The sequence below is a fragment of the Astatotilapia calliptera genome, chromosome 4, assembly GCF_900246225.1.
Source record: "Astatotilapia calliptera chromosome 4, fAstCal1.2, whole genome shotgun sequence".
Lineage (NCBI taxonomy): Eukaryota > Metazoa > Chordata > Actinopteri > Cichliformes > Cichlidae > Astatotilapia > Astatotilapia calliptera.
In genome coordinates, this window is record NC_039305.1 from 26,317,611 (window position 1) to 26,333,811 (window position 16,201).

At 42.9% G+C, this 16,201-nt stretch overlaps 1 protein-coding gene across 5 annotated transcripts; it reads right to left on the bottom strand.

The window, feature by feature from the left end:
- Nucleotides 1-28: 28 nt before the first annotated feature.
- Nucleotides 29-15,246, bottom strand: smarca4a (SWI/SNF related BAF chromatin remodeling complex subunit ATPase 4a). 5 transcript variants are annotated; one of them, XM_026165766.1, is made up of 34 exons: nt 14,994-15,246; nt 13,111-13,373; nt 12,729-12,861; nt 11,653-12,102; nt 9,499-9,597; nt 9,152-9,407; nt 8,591-8,717; nt 8,276-8,449; nt 7,975-8,148; nt 7,664-7,837; nt 7,528-7,578; nt 7,289-7,419; nt 7,082-7,145; nt 6,892-7,004; nt 6,640-6,787; nt 6,344-6,507; nt 6,165-6,231; nt 5,933-6,043; nt 5,592-5,834; nt 5,399-5,512; nt 5,178-5,285; nt 5,001-5,087; nt 4,819-4,865; nt 4,569-4,735; nt 4,324-4,487; nt 3,951-4,217; nt 3,300-3,377; nt 2,987-3,205; nt 2,357-2,619; nt 2,153-2,258; nt 1,924-2,025; nt 1,659-1,791; nt 1,424-1,563; nt 29-722 (listed from the first exon to the last, which is right to left on the bottom strand). In XM_026165766.1, exons 2-34 carry the CDS (start codon nt 13,330-13,332, stop codon nt 690-692), a joined length of 4,929 nt encoding a protein of 1,642 aa, XP_026021551.1. In that variant the 5' UTR covers nt 13,333-13,373; nt 14,994-15,246; the 3' UTR covers nt 29-689. The 5 variants fall into 5 exon arrangements, with proteins under 5 accessions (XP_026021551.1, XP_026021554.1, XP_026021553.1 ...); XM_026165769.1 differs by having other exon boundaries at nt 3,990-4,217; nt 14,994-15,245; XM_026165768.1 differs by lacking the exon at nt 14,994-15,246 and adding an exon at nt 14,750-14,962.
- Nucleotides 15,247-16,201: the final 955 nt, after the last annotated feature.

Below are 16,201 nucleotides of genomic sequence, written 5' to 3' on the forward strand. Positions count from 1 at the left end.
CGTGTATTTGAAACAGTCGACAACAATGAATAATTATGAGATGCCTTTATTGTACTTTTTTTGGAATCCAGTGCCACAGACACGAGAAAAATGGTCCAATCCCTCCCTCCCCCAATACAAACAGCCTGACAGGAAGGGTCTGCAGGGCGGGGGGGGGTGTACCGTGATCCCGCTTGTAGTCTTAAATTAAACACAGATAATAATGAAGACACATCCAGGTGCATTTCAACAGACACGCACGACATGCATTCAAAAAGGGCTTTTAAAGAACGCAGCGAGTCCTGGTTCACACGTACGCTCTTGTCCCAAAAAGTAAAAGACGACAAAATTAATACCACTTAAAAAACAGTTTGCTGTCTTTATGGCCGTCAGTCTATAATAATTCAGGCTCTGTCATTTTTCCCACTTACAGAAAAGAGAAAAACAAGGGCAAAGAGACACACTACTATTCATAATGGGAAAATGGTTTAAATATGGAAGTGGAGGGTTCATAGCTTTCATATTTTAGTTTTTTTTATTATGTTTTTTAATTAATGGTATGCTTTAATGAGAATACAGTTGTCTCACTAAAAATCAGCTCATCTAGGTAAAACTAGGCCTGTCCACTCAATCTGCAGTATCTAAGTAAAATATATAAAGTCCAGTCAAGGGCTCAGTGGGTCGTTGTTCCAATCAGGAGGCGGATCACTTCAGTCTTCCTCGCTGCCACTGGCTGAACGCTCCTGAAGGAAACGGAAACAAAGATTTACTTTCACTATTCAACAAGACCTTGAGACTACACAAGCACAGAGTGCCCATCAAAAGTACCGCAAACACCACAAAACACGAGTGGCGTGGAAATGATCCCAGCTCAGACCTAGAATAGAATGACTGGGTTGTTGTGAACTGTCTGAAGGGAATCTCCATTACCAGCACACCAGACTAAAGATGTGGCAATCATCATGATGATCAATGTATTTGATTTTGGTATTTTAAGTTTGTAAAATGAACAAGAAAACATTATTTACCATCACAAAATGTATGATTATGAGAAGTTGTTAGAGAATAGCTGCTCAATAGTATCAAGAATTTGAATCATGGTCAGTTTGGCTGCGTTTTATAATGCAGATTATATCTTTAAAAACAAATCTTGTGTAACTGAAATTCAAATGTAAAATATATTCATTAAAACAAAGCCCCTGTGTCAAATACTTGTGTGTCACAAAAGGATTTGTTTTAATGATTTAAAACAGGAAAACATCTGAGAGAGTGAATGCAGAACCGTTCTTCTGCTCATTCTTTCCAACAGGTTCTAAAAGGGAACTCAAAGCTCTGTCGTTGTGACGGGAAAATCTGTCATTTAAATACATTAACATGAATGCAGAAGATTCAAGCTTTGGTGTGTGTGTGTGTGTGTGTGTTCGTTCTCCTGTTCTGCTCTCACCTCTTCCTGTTCCTCCTCGCTGTCGTCGTCGCTTACCACGGGTTTAGCCCGGGCTCCGCGGCCCCGCCGCCGTTGTCCTTTCCCTCCTCTCTCCCCCTTCTCTTTCCGGCCCAGTTTAATCTTGACCTTCACTGAACGACCTGATGAGGGATCAAAGATTGCAAACAAAATAATGCTGAGTGAGCCTCACCGCCCGCTGATGCTATAAAAGCTACCGTGCCCCTCCGATACTCACATTCAGACTCCGAGCCTTCATCCACCTCCTCCTCTTCCTCCTCGCTTTCTTCTCCCTCGCTTTCATCCTCCTTCTCGATCTTCTGTCTCACGCTGGTGAAGACGGACTGGAGCACAATGGAGTCCTCGTAGATCTAAAAAAAACAAATAAATAAATAAATGGTTAAAGAGAGAAACAAAGTTAGCTTCCAAAATAGGAAAACTTGTAAGTTAAATGAGTTGAATATATCAAACACTGGTGAGCGTGTGCTGCTAGCATCACTCACCAAAGAGCCCTCCAGGTTGAAAGTCTGGGCGTTCTGACACAGCAGCATCACATCCTTCTCCAGGTCGTTCAGGCTGCGGTATTTGTGGCTGCGGATCCGCTCCTGATGCACGGAGAGAGAAACAACAGGCAGCAGTCAGATATGCAGGATTTAATAAGTTGGAATCTAAAAAAGAAATACATATATATATTTAAAAAAAACCATTGATGAGGTAATTTTTGATCCTCACCTTGATCTTTCTGAAGTCCACTGGTTTGCGGATGAGCTCATAATACTCGGGAAGCTCTTTGCGAGATGGGAGCTGGATGAAGACTTCGCTCAGTTGTCGGCCATTTCTGCAAAGACGAGGAGACAAGTTAGTTAAAAACGCAATCAAACTAAATTTTCGCCCCTTCTGCTAATCCTGCGCTCTTCAGAAGAGCGGTCTCCTCACCCGTCCTTGTATTTGATGACAGCGTCAACAATCTTCCTCATTTTCTTAGTGAGAGATGGAGGGTTAGGAGAGAGCTTCTCAGCAGGTGGGCGACCCCGTTTCTTTGCTTTCTTTCCATCGTCGTCCTTGTCCCGCCCGCGGCCGCTGCTGGAGCTGGGTGTGGCCGGGCCACCGTCGTGATCACGGTCTCTCTTGCGCTTTCTGGTCGTCTTCTTGTGACGCACTTCCTCTTCAATGTCCTCTAGATTGCCTTCTTCTATGGCCTGTTCAAAGAGGAATACAGTTGAAAACTCATTTAATAGAAACACGTGAGTTGTAGGTCCACGAGTTGTAAGAGCGACTCTTTTACGAAAGCCAGAACTGGCATTTTTAAAACCCGGCAACGAGAGAAATGGCTACACAAAAACCAACAATAAGCCATAGACTGTAGCCTCAATGTGCTCTATTGATGTGTACTGTTTGTGTCGCATACAAATGACATCACAGACTTTCAGAGGCATTGCTATAGCAACCCTACGCACATTAGGTGGAACTCTACTGTAATGAAAAATGACCGAAACCAAGTAGAGGCTGAACTAGTGAAAAAGACCTAATATCGATTCAGCTGTCAGTATTTGGGACTCATCCCACCTTGAGCCACTGCTTCTCTGTGAGCGAGTCGCTGTAGTCCACCTCCTTGCGCTGGCGCGACCCTCTGCCAAACATCTTCTCCTCCTCCTCCTCGCAGGTTAGCCTCTCAACCTCAGCGTCGTCTTTCAAAATCCAGCCGGGCAGGTCGTCCTCCTCCATCAGACGGGGTTTCCTCTTAGGGTTACGGGCCTCCTCGCGGCGTCTGTCTAGATCCATACGCTGAAATGAAAAACAAAACAAAAAAACAGTGCGATTAGAGTCAGATTCAAAAAATGTTAAAGTGTCTAATAACTGACATGAAACCAAGACGAACCATGAACTGTTCAAACTCCTCTTCGCTCCTCGCGATCATCTGATTGACGGTCTCATCATCAGGCACTTCGTCTTCCTCCTGCAGATAAATGAGACGGGCTGAATGAGCGATGGCTGACTGCAGATTTGTGGCACCTCAGACCCAAGTCTCTGAACTAATGACTCTCAAGCACAAATGGAAAGCCAAGCAGCAATATGAATTACTAGCAATTCATTGAACATTACTATGCTTTACGTAGACACTCTAAATATCACTTGCAGTTACAGGATGCACTAGATGACTAACGCTGTGCAAATGAAACTGATACTAAAAGTAAAGGTAAACAAATCCTTAACTTTGCATGAAAGAGTTTAAAGCCATAAAGAGGGGAAAAGGAAAGAAAATATAAAACGGGAAAAGCTTTTATGTTAGAGTGAAGGATAAAGTATCATATTAACCATCAAAGGTTTGTGCAGAAGCAGAAATACATAGGGGAGAAAGGGAGAAGTCTGGATTGATGAAAGCTCACAAATCCTGAGAAAAGAGGGGAAAATAAGGAAAAGAGACAGAAAGAGGAGAAGGGGGGGAAAGGGAGAGAATGAAGAGGTGGGGCAGCGCACAGGCGGACGTGGGCGGGTGGGCGATGTGGGAACAGGTTTAGATCACACCCACCCACGCCCCCCTAGTGCGGCAGCCTCCTCGAGCCCCGACCTCGTCCTGCTCCTCGTGCTCCAGAATAGCCTGTAAGAAGGCCCGACGTTCATAGCCTGAAGACTTCTGGTCGAACATGCCGGCCTGGATGACCTTCTGGTCCACGTTCAGCTTGTACTTGGCTGCTGCCAGGATCTTTTCCTCCACGCTGTTGACGGTGCAGAGGCGCAGCACGCGCACCTCGTTTTGCTGACCGATACGGTGCGCTCTATCCTGGGCCTGCAAGTCCTGTAGGGAGCGCGCACAGACAGTTTAGGTGGAATCGCTGTGCAGAAAGCAAACATGTTCACAACAAACAGGCCATTTCCTGAACTTCTTTGTGCACATAAAGTACCTGATGCGGGTTCCAGTCACTGTCAAAAATGATGACAGTATCAGCAGATTGCAGGTTCAGGCCCAGACCTCCAGCCCTGGTGCTGAGCAAGAACACAAAGTACTCAGAGGCGGGGTCGTTGAACGTCTTCAGCAGCATGCCACGATCCTCTGCTTTGGTGGTACCTAAGAAAACATCACGCTTTGTTAGTGACTCCCAGTAGTTCAATATGACTCTCTTATAGTTAACAGCCAAAAGGTTCTCACCATCCAGACGCAGGTACTTGAAATTGCGGTACGCAAAATAGTCCTCCATGATGGTCATGAGTGAGGTCATTTGACAGAAGAGCAGCACTTTGTGGTTGGTGGCCCTCAGCTTGGGCAGGATACGATCCAGCAGCTCAAACTTTCCAGAGGCACGATACAGGTCAGGGCTGGACAGGGAAAAGGAGAATATGAGTGACACTGACCGAGCACCTAACATTTATCCACAGACACAGTTTTTAGCTTTACGTACCCTGTGATGATTCCACCAGAATAACCGAGATGCTCCGAGAAGGACTCCTGTAAAAGCAAACAAGTAAAAATGATTAATATCATATGTTGTTTTTGTATTTCAGCTTTAAAACATCTGTTCTACTGTCTTTTAAAAAGATTTACTGGTATCATGATTTAAATGGTGGTGTTTGTGTCTGGTACCTCAATGTGCTGGAACATGAAGGGGTGATTGCATATCTTCCTCAGCTGCATGATAGTGTTCATCAGGGTCTTCGTGCCACCTTTACCCTGTAAAATGAGGAGGATACATTAGGCGTCTATTATTTCAAATTTTCTTTAAATGACCACAAAAGAACCGAGTTTGAGACATCAGCTCACCTTCTTGTCTTTTTCTGAACCGTCTGTGAGCAAGACTCCCTTGGCCTGCATGTGTCTGTACAGAACCCTCTGCAGAGCTGACATGTCGCACTTTATGACATACTCCACCTGTAGAACAACAACAAGGGGAAATCTCAGCAGGGCAACTAAATTTTTTGACCTGTTCTGAGCAGAAATATTTCAGTGTTGAATATGTTTTGGCAGAAGCTGTGCACACTGACCTTCTCTGGCAGCTGCGCCTCGACTTCTTTCTTGAGTCGCCGCAGCAAGAAAGGTCGGAGCACCTTGTGTAAACGTCGAATGATCAGGATGGTCTCTTCTTCATTTAGGTCAACCTTGAAACATGAGAGAAGAACGCTGATAAGAAAGTCTCCACAACTATTTCCAACAATCCCGACCAGACTGTAAACGCACCTTCTCTCCAGTCATGGCGAACGGGGCGTTGAACCACTGTTCGAAGGTGCTGCAGCTCTTGAAGATCGTGGGCAAGAGGAAATTGAGCAGGGCCCAGAGCTCGGGGAGCTTGTTCTGCAGCGGAGTTCCTGTGAGCAGCAAACGTCGTGGCGCCAAGTAGTGTGTGTTCAAGACTTGGGTCAGCTTACAGTGATGGTTCTTCATACGATGGCCTTCATCCACAATCATGTACTTCCAGCGGATCTTTGTGAAGAAGATATGGCATTTATTCAGCGTGCTTTTGACTACCATTTAAAAGGCAAGCTTTAGATCTGGAAGAAGACGTGACAGGACTGTCTTACCTTTGCTAACACCTGCTTATCCTTAATAATGTACTCATATGTGGTCAGCAGCACGTTGAACTTTCCGCTACGTAAAATTGGAACGAATGAACGTCGAGCAGCTGGAGACCCCTGAAAGATAAACAGATATTAAGTAAACCGAATAACTGAATTAAAAATGGTCTTTGGTATAAAGTGTTTTCGTCATGTTGCGAGCAAAGCGTGACTGAAGTACTAATGCAACATCACTGACCTTGTAGGAAACCTTCACAACAGACGGTGCCCACTTATCAAACTCATACACCCAGTTTGATAAAGTTCTGTAAACAAAAGAACATCTCTGATTGAGGAAAAGCAGCCTTTTCTACGTGCATTTGTCATTTTTAAGCCGATGCTTTCAACAGGGAACCGAGGAGACACGTTCACACTTACGAGAGAGGTACGATGATGAGGAAGGGCCCATTGATGCGCTTGTACTCCATGAGGTAAGTGATGAGGGCGATAGTCTGGATCGTTTTGCCTAGACCCATCTCATCAGCCAGGATGCCATTCAAGTTGTTGTTGTAAAGTGACACCAGCCACTCCAGACCTTTGATCTGAACAGTAAATGGTTCAAATAAGATTCAGTTTACTCAGATTATCCAACATTTATTTATATAATCCACCATTAAAATCTAATCCAACAATGCTAATGTTATGCTGCTCTTTTCTGTGTCCTGATGGGCTACCTGGTATTGCTTGAGCTGCCCATTGACCAGCAGTGAGGACTGTTTATCCACTTTCTCAGTGACAGCGTGAGCCACTGCATAGTAGGACTGCAGGCCGCGGTTGAAACTTGCACTGCCGTACTCGTCGTCTACATCCTGCTTGGCGTGTCTGATGGAAGCAGAAAAGACATGATTCATGTAAATTTCATAATATTATAATTACCCAACCAGTTATAAACAGAGGATAATTATAAAGTACAACAACTGTCTTACTCAATGATGTGCAGGACATCCACTTCTGATACATCTTCACTGTCGGGGTCGGGGATCTTCTTCTTCTCTTCTGTTGGAGCTGAAGACGTCTGAGGCTGGTCGTCCTCTTCCTCCTGACGATACAAAACAAAACGGGATGTCAGAAAGCTGCTCCACCACCACAAACACAATCTGAAGCTGCATTACATACGTCCTCCTCCTCTTCGTCTTCTGAACCGCTGCCTTCACTGTCGGAGCGTGGCGCTACTTCGTATCTGAAAAGGAACATAAGGATAGAAAAAGAGATAAGCGAGTGCCTTGTTGTTTTGCTGGAGGATGAAACACTGCTTTTGCACAGATATTCCAGACACTGAATTTAAATCATTTCTACAGAAATCAAGACAGACTTGACGCTTACCCTGGGTTCATTTCAAGCCAGGCTTCCAGCTGCCCGGCCTTGGGTGCTTCCACACCCGTCAGGATCTTTCCACTGTCTACATGGATGACCTTGACTGGCAGGTCACTCATTTGACTAGTCTCATCTAAAGGCTGGGAGAGGAAAGGAGGGAAACCAAAACAACAAAAGATACACATTAAAAATGGGCGTGATCTCTATGGTAGAGTTCCCTTAAAGTGATTTTACTGTTTGACACTCACCTCTCCGTCAGGTCCCAGAGCAGGAGCAGCTCCCTCTGGAGCCTCGGGCTTCTGAAAGCATCAAATAATTTTAGTTTTTTTTTTCTCTTTACGTGGATGAAATTTTACATCACTCTTCTATATTTAATTCATGTACCTTCTTTTTCTTCTTCTTCTTCTTTTTCTTCTCTTTGAGTGCTTGTGCAGCCTTGTGCGCGCGCACCAACTCAGTGAGGTTGGCCACGTACTCGTCTGTCTGCTGTAGCAGGTACGCCAGGCGCTTGTCTTTCTTCTGGTCGATAAGTTTACGATAACCTTCTTCATCTTCAGCCTGGGAGGAGATTCGCACAGAGGTCAGATCAGTTTGTGACACAAATAAACTTCAAATATAATTCCTATCATTCATTTCAGAGACTGTGCTCCTTCTGGCAGATACAGACTCATTTTGACAGACTGAGAAAGTCTCACCATCAGCCTTCGCATCCTCTCTTTTTCAATGCGTTCATTCTCTTTCTTCTGCTCGCGCTCAGTGTTGGCATGATAGGTGGCGACAGCTTTGGTGGCCTTCTGGATCTTTGCTGTGATGGAGCGGTGATACTCCTTAAAGTCCTTGGCATGCTGCAGGATGCTGTTGAGGTATTCCTTTGAAAAACAAATGATTAAATTAGACTCTTTACATTAACTACACCTCATCATATTTGTTTTAACAAATATCACAATATAAAACATCCAATTAGACGCCTTAAGATCTTTTAGAAATCGTCTGTACCTGGTGTTTCTGGCGCCGTTTGCGCTCTTGTTCAATCTTCTGCTGTTTCTCCAGCTTCTCAGTGATACGAGCCTCACGTAGAGACTGCCGTTTGCTGCGTTTATAGGCCTTAGCATTAAGGGCAGTTTCCAAAGCAGTGTCACGACGCATGCAAACAACAACCTCCTGGCGCAACTACAAGCACAGAAAAGGAAGACAATATAAGTTTTTCACTGGGAAAAGTAAAGAAGAGAAGAGAAAGCTGATTAAATATGCAGAGTTCAGTTGTCTGGATTATAAACACATTTGCAGGTAGCAGCAGATACGTTTATCTACCTGTCTCTGGAAGTTAAGCAGCCTAAGGGCCTTAAGCTCGATGGTGGCTTTGGTGCGTAGATCACCAGCTAGAGAGCCAGGCAGGTTCTCAAGCTCCTGTATACGGTGAGAAATACGAGCCTGAAGCCTGAAAATTTTAAAAATAGAAATATTACAAAGATTAAAGTTGAAACCATTATTTTTCTCCCTCCATACAAAAGTAGAAGAACCCTCAAAGTGATGGATGGCTGTGTGTCATCAGTTCAGGGATTTAATTTCCTATTCAAACTGGAAACATCTAGTTTCTCAGATTTTTTTAATCTTACTATAATGCCAATACTTTTATGCTGTCCACTACACCCCGAGCAGTACAGGACTTTTTAAGGCCGACGCCAATATTTAGTGATATTTCGATATCTAGGCCGATATTCTTTTTCCTTCACACTCACCAAACATAAATTGTCATATTAGAGGGAGCAAGAAATGGGCTCCTGACAATTTTCATCATTCGTGTTCAAGGACAAAATATTTGCTGTGTAGCTCAGTATTGTTTGCCATTCCACGTCGTTTCCCTTTCCTCACCTGTACTCTCTCTCCTGGAGGATCTCCACTGGATCAAGCCCACGAGGTTTTTGGATGGGGGTTATGCGATTCTGCTTCTGGTGTAGCATCATGGGAGGGGGCTGTGCAGGCTGTCCTGGCGACTGTGTCTGAGGGGGCATAACAGGGGAGGCTGCTGGAGGCACTGAGGGAGGAGCAGGAGAAGGTCGGCCTGTGGGCTGGGGTGGAATTAACTTCTGGGGAGGGTTGGAAGGGGCAGCAGCGTTCACCATTGGTCCTAAAAAAAGAGAAATTTAGGAAAGATTATTTTTAATTGTAGGTATGAACAAAATACACATGTGTGAAGTTGGTGCTTAACCTGGGTTTACCTTCAGGCCATGATTTGGGAGGTCCATTCGTAGGCTGGCCTTGCATACCTGGAGGAACTCCTGCAGGTCCAGGAGGAGCTATATTGGGACCTACCATACCTAAAACAAAAACAGAATAATATTAATCTGTTTTTTGACATAATTTGTAAATGCTGAACATTGTGCAATCTCTCCTGCCATTTAGATAGATGCATTATTATTATCATGGGATCAAGAGCAGGGTTATTATAGTTTTGTATTTTTTTTTTTTATTAGTTATTATTAGGTTTGATTTTTACTTCGTTTCAACTTTGTTTTTAATCCAGTTTAGTTTCAGTTAGTTTCTAGAGCGAATTTGCTCATTTCAGTTTAGTTTTTATTGTTTGAAAATATTTAGTTTTTATTTACTTTCAGTGCTAATTTTAATGTTTGATAATTATTTATGGCATATGTCAGGAGCAAGATTTGGGAAAATTAGTACAGATAGTAAAATATAACCAGAGCTTTTTGAAAGCAGTTGATTCACAGTAGTGATGGGATTTCTGGCTCTTTTTAGAGAACCGGCTCTTTCGGCTCGGCTCACTAAAAAGAGCTGGCTCTTTCGGCTCCCAACCGGCTGTTCAGGTTGGTTTTTTTGCTTTAATTAATTAATTATCAACAACAATATAAAATTATGCACAAAAGGAATTAGTAATGTAAAAAAAACGTGGTTTTCTTTATGTATGTTTATATATAAATATTTATGGTGGCCCCTAGAGACGAAACATGTACAAACTCCAAAGCACAGTTCTAGCGTTAACTGAACTTCCAAAACAGAGCTACCTAGATCACTTAAATTACACTGCTTTTTACCAGTTTGAACCTGTGTCTCTTCCCCAGTTGAAGAAAATTGTCACTCAGATCAAACCAGCATCTTGCCCCACTAATGTGCTCTGGGAGACTATTGGTCCAAATGTCCAATCTATCATTAACAGCAGACTCACTTCTGGTGTTGTACCCACTTGTTTTAGACATCTGTGGTTCATCCATTGATTAAAAAAAGCAAACATGGATGCCTCTCTCTAACTTTAGACTGATTTCAAAATTGCCTTTTATGGCTAAACGTTTTAGCAAAAACTGTATTTTTACAGTTGCAGTTTTTCATAGACTCTCAGAGGATTCTGGAAACTTCCTGGTCTCATTTTAAAACTGTTCACAGCACCGAATCTGCACTTTGAAGATTTCTTAATGATCTTTTACTGCTGCTGCTTTTGATGCACTTAAAAACTAAGACTGATATGGTTATGTAATTTTAAAAAAACAAGCAAGAGAACACCATGTGGGAATCAAAGGTAGAGCTGTAGAGTGGTTCAGGTAGGTTCAGGCCCTTCATCTACCAAACACATAACCTTGGCCAGTCATTTTTTCTCTCTACCTTCTTCCCATGAGCCTGATTTAAAAAAAAAACAAAAAACATGGCCTTGGCTACTGTTTTTATGCAGATGAAAACCAGGGGCGACCGAGCCTTTTACGCCCCAACTCCCAGCCCATGTTAGCATGGCTCCTTCATTACCTGTTTTTAAAACACATCTTACAACTAGGGTTGCCACGACTAGTCGACTAGTCATGATTACATCGACTATCAAAATCGTTGACGACTGATTTAATAGTCGACGCGTCATTTGAAGCTTTGTAAGATCAGAAAAGACGCAGGAATAAGTAGTAGGATTTAAGAGTGTAATAACAGACTGAAACAGAAGATGGCAGCACTGCATGTACAAGGATGCCAGCTGCCGTTAAACCCCGAAGAAGAAGAAGTAGCTCTGTCCCAGAATTCATAGCGCAGCCCAGCTCAATTTCCAAAAATAATCGGTGACTAGTCGACTATCAAAATAATCGTTTGTGGCAGCCCTACTTACAACTCATCTTTATTATTTGGCTCTTATCATAGAACGAGAGTGGCATGTTCTAACCTTCTATTTATTATTATTACTACTACTATTGTTGTTGCTGCTGATTTGTGTGTAATTTTTTGCTGCTTTGTCTTTAAAAAGTGCTTTATAAATAATTTGGATTGGATAGTTTAGTTTTAGTTAACTATAATAACCTTGATCATGATCAAAGGTTCAGATTTTCCTTTAACTTCCCTTAACTTGTGTACAATAAATTAACGTAAAAAAAACCCCTCTAACTCACCATGTTGTCTATTGTAATTTGCTGGAGCTGGTCCCGGCCCAGCACCCGGGCCACCTCCGGGCCCTGTAGAAGGTGGCATATTAGGCATTGGCTGTTGCTGCATCCCTGGCATGGGCCTCTTTCCCTGCACAGCCATCTGCAGGTGCTCTGGTAGAGGCTGACTGCGTGCCAGCATCTTGTAGGCCATAATCTGTGCCCTGAGTTGGTGTAGCTGGTTCTGGTTGAAGGGAGTGGGTCCACCTGCACCACCTGCTGCAACAGGGGGGCCCCCTGGCCCTTGGGGACCACCACGATTCGGTTGACCCATACCCTGATTTGAGTCTCCACTTCCCTCCATAGGGCCTGCTCCCGGGCCAGATGGGCCTCCAGGCATCATGGGACCAGAAGGAGGGCCGTTGGCTGGGACGGGACTAGGTGCGTGCTCCGAGCCTCCTAATGGAGAGGGGTAACCTGCAAACAGAACAGAGGCACAATGGGTATGGCAAAAAGTTATCTCTGAAGTGTTAAAGAAGGTTTTTTGTAATTAAAAACAAACAAACAAACAAACAAGAAAAATATGTTGAATAAGGATAATAAGAGAACCAGGTGGCTGTATCTCCATGTACTAAAGATAAACTCGAACACTGCTGTGGTGTCTTCTATATTCCTCCCTCTGAACAACCTCTGTTGCTTGCTGACTGGTTTTGTAGATGCAGCTGCTTTTGTTGTTGTCTGAAAGGGGAAGCCCCTAAACCCCGCCCCTCCTGTCACCCTGCCCAGCGCTGTCTGCTACTGCTGCTACATGAACAGCAACACAAGAGGAGAAACCGGCTGGATGGGTTTCCACACGCACATTGTATACCAGCACAACTGCATTACTGGTTTCTTTTGCAAAGAGCATTTCAGGGCCAGAACTAAGTTCCGTGAGTTCAAATTTTCTTCACTCAGTGTGCATTAACTCAAGTTAGAAGAGGACTGAAGATGCAGACTTTACCACAAACGTATCAACATGACACTATGGTGTTAGTTTAGGTTTCACCTTTCTCTAGTCCTGACACACATTACCATGAAGCACTTTTCTGTGTGACACAACATACCTTGGGAATGTTGATCCATCGGGCTCGGAGGGGGTCCCATCCCACTGTGTCCCCCTGGTCTCATGCCCATGCCCTTCATCTGGCCATAGCGAGGGTCATCGGGCACTCCCTTCTCATGCATGGCTTCCATTGGCTGCATAAATGAAACCGAATAATCATAAATGAAACAAACACTGAAGTTTGTGCAGTGTGACACTGGAACACACTGCACAAAACAATTAACAGGAAAGACACGTAAAGTATGTAAAGTACAGAAATGATTCCACAACCACTCACTTTATCTAATGATAAATATTACTGTGTTTAAGCTATTCAAAATAATCACATGCATGTTTTAACAACAAGATTGCATTATTTGACAAAATGTCGTTTTTTGTTTTACTTTATGCATCTGGTGCATGTTGTCCTGAGGATATCCTGAGGGTCCCTGTGGAGGATGGGGGTGTCCAGATCCTGGAGGTCCTGGGCTAGGCCCCATCATGCTGTGGGCCGAGCCTGGTGAGGGACCTGGACTTGGCCCCATCATGCCTCCTGGAGATGGCCCTGGGCCTGGGGAGGGACCAGGGCGAGGTGTCCCTCCCATAGGGGGGTCAGGAGTGGACATCTCTAAGGGGGAACTGGGAATGTGTGGCTGCAGGAAGTACCCTTAAAAGAGACATTACAACAAGAATTAAGAAAACACATGTATGCATGTTACTCTAGTTACTTAAAAGGAAAGGTGTTTCAAATAAATTCTAGACACTAGTAAAAAATACAACTAACTTTCTGTGTTTAAAATTAAATGAAATAATAGAAAAATTTAAATGGAAATCTTTCAGTGCTTTTTTGAAAAAAAGAAAAAAGAAAAAAGGAAGAAGATGAAGAAACTCTATAACATTTTTAAAAGTTAAAAATTTCCCCTGTTATGGCCTGAAATCAAATGTCAAAATGTTTTACAAATGCTTATTTCATCTGACCAATAATCCAAACTGAATATTTTAAACCAGCACTGGTGAGACAAGAATAAATGAGCACATTATTTCATTGTGCCTGCTGACTTAAATGAATAACTGGTTATCTGAATTGTTACATCTTTACATCTGATCACAGTCTCACATGTTTCACGTTGCTCTGTGTTAAGACAATAGTATATTTATAAAGCCGTTCAATATTGGATGCTTCATTGCAGATGTGAAATGACTTAAAATAAAAGTGATACCGTCACTGTTTCCCACTTGGTGTAATACACAAGTCGTAGTGCTTAGTACCATTAAACATGAACTACAGACAGCTGACTGATGTTTTTATGCCGTTATAGCATTTAAATGTCCACTCCTGGATGTTCTGCTGAAGTGTACAGATGGGCAGCTGCTGACAGGAACTAGATAATTCATATACTTTTTGCTGAATATCTGACTTTTAAAGGTCAAGTGTGTCACACAAGGGATTTAACTTTGTCTGGATTTTTTTTTTTTTTTTTAAAGCACAATTAGTTAACTTGAACATCACTTCGTGGAAGAAAACTGTTACGAGACACCGCTAGAAGAGGCCCTATTATGACACAAATTAAACCCTTTGGTTAAAACAAAAAAACAAAAAACAGAGCCTCTCTTAAATCAACGGGAGAACAGCATAATAATAAAAACTTTGCCAAAGTCCAGTTGTCTAATGTTTACATTTATAAGCCAATAACAGTTAGGCTAGCTATTGTTGGCTAACGTTAGCCAGGCCTAGCAGAATTTAAAGTTTACGTTACATTATATATGTTAACTTTAACTCTCTCCAATTCGTAATGCAACACAATTGTAGTGGTATTCACCGGGTTGCTGGTTCCGTCTGAAAATAACACTAAAACAATAGTATTTCTACAAGGAACACAACCCGGATTTAAGACTTGTCGGCTGGCTCGTTAGCGAGCTAGTTCAGTTAGCCTAGCCGGCCATGCTCTCCGAGGCCAATTAGGGCAAAAAAGACGTGTTGTTTTGCGAGATAGTGGCCGAGATGCGGCGACATGTGAAAGGTTAGAGCATCCCTTCATCTACCAAGCTGATTGATCCAACGCGCCTCCCGTACCCCTGGCTCAGCGCTCTGCTCTTAGCACATTTCCAAAAACAATTTTCATTCATTACACACTGTCGCGCCACAGCAGCGGCACGGTAATGTCGGTCTCCTTTTCTGTAACGAAGAGGGAAAAAAAACCCACGAAAGCTCAACAATCCTCTAACAGCAGCGTGAAACGCACACAAAACTCCCTTACTGCCCAAAGAAAAATTAAAGCGAACTTACACAAGTGGTGGAAGTTGATGTTTGAAGTGTCGCCGGCTGCAAAGTCTCTTCGTTTTCCTCCTAACCAGAAACAAAGAGCGACCTACCCAGTTGGTTTTTTTCCTTCACCCCCCCCTCTCAGCAGATTGTATCGCGGAGACCGGCCTGTGCGGCTCTACAGCGCCGCCTCTGCGCAGGCTCCTCGCTCACTTCCCGCATGCTCAGTGCAGCCTCTGAGATACAAGCAGGCACGAAAGCCCTAGAAGCCGGCATGGGGGATGGGTGAACGAGGCAAACACTGTATTATGGACGAGTATATTGAAATATGATTTAACCCAACACGTATCAACGTGAAAGTACGCAAATGCTCTTAGTACGCTTGAGAAACCACAATTAAATAAAATGTGGCACGAAAACGGTGTCGAGTGCACTTTTCTTTCATGTCATTATTGCTTTGTTTGTATTTAATTATAATATATCTTTCTAACCTTGTGGCCAATGCTTGTTGTTGATCAGCATTTAAGACACATTATTAATGATCGGTTTGCCGTTTACGCTACGAAAGGAAATACTTAAAAAAGATACATGTAAAGACACACTGTAACCCTACTATAATATGAAACAAAGAAAACAAAGGCATGTGAACCTCTAAAATGCTGTAAAGACAATTGTATTGGGTCAAACTATATATTAAGATGAATAAAATAGTTGTACTCTAAATAATTTGAATATACCATACATTATTTAGATAAAGCACGACCATGCTCTTCTGCTTTATGTAGGGACCATCTACTTTTAATTTACCTTAATATTATTTGTTGTCATTATTCTAAATCATACTTATGAGCTTAAAAATATTTCAACTGCTCATCAATCTTTTTAGCATAATCAAGAAGAATATTTACTGTCACATGGTGGAACCTAGCTGACATGTGACTGAGGAACTTAAGGAACATGAGGTCATGACTGTGTCCTTAAGCTGGATTGGACACAATCCCATGCTAAGGTGCTCGGTATGGTAGTAAAAGGGAAACACCCAAAGTAAGAGTCAGGTTGGACTTCTGAGGGATGAGTCTCACTGGTTGGCCAAAAAGACTAGAGCTAACCACGTGGTAGGTTTTACAGGGATCTTGAGGTTACCGCTCTGTTTTAACTCCCCCACTTTGGTGTAGTTTCACTCTTTGCAGCTGTACAAACTATACCCAAATATAACTTGTCTTTTTGTCAAA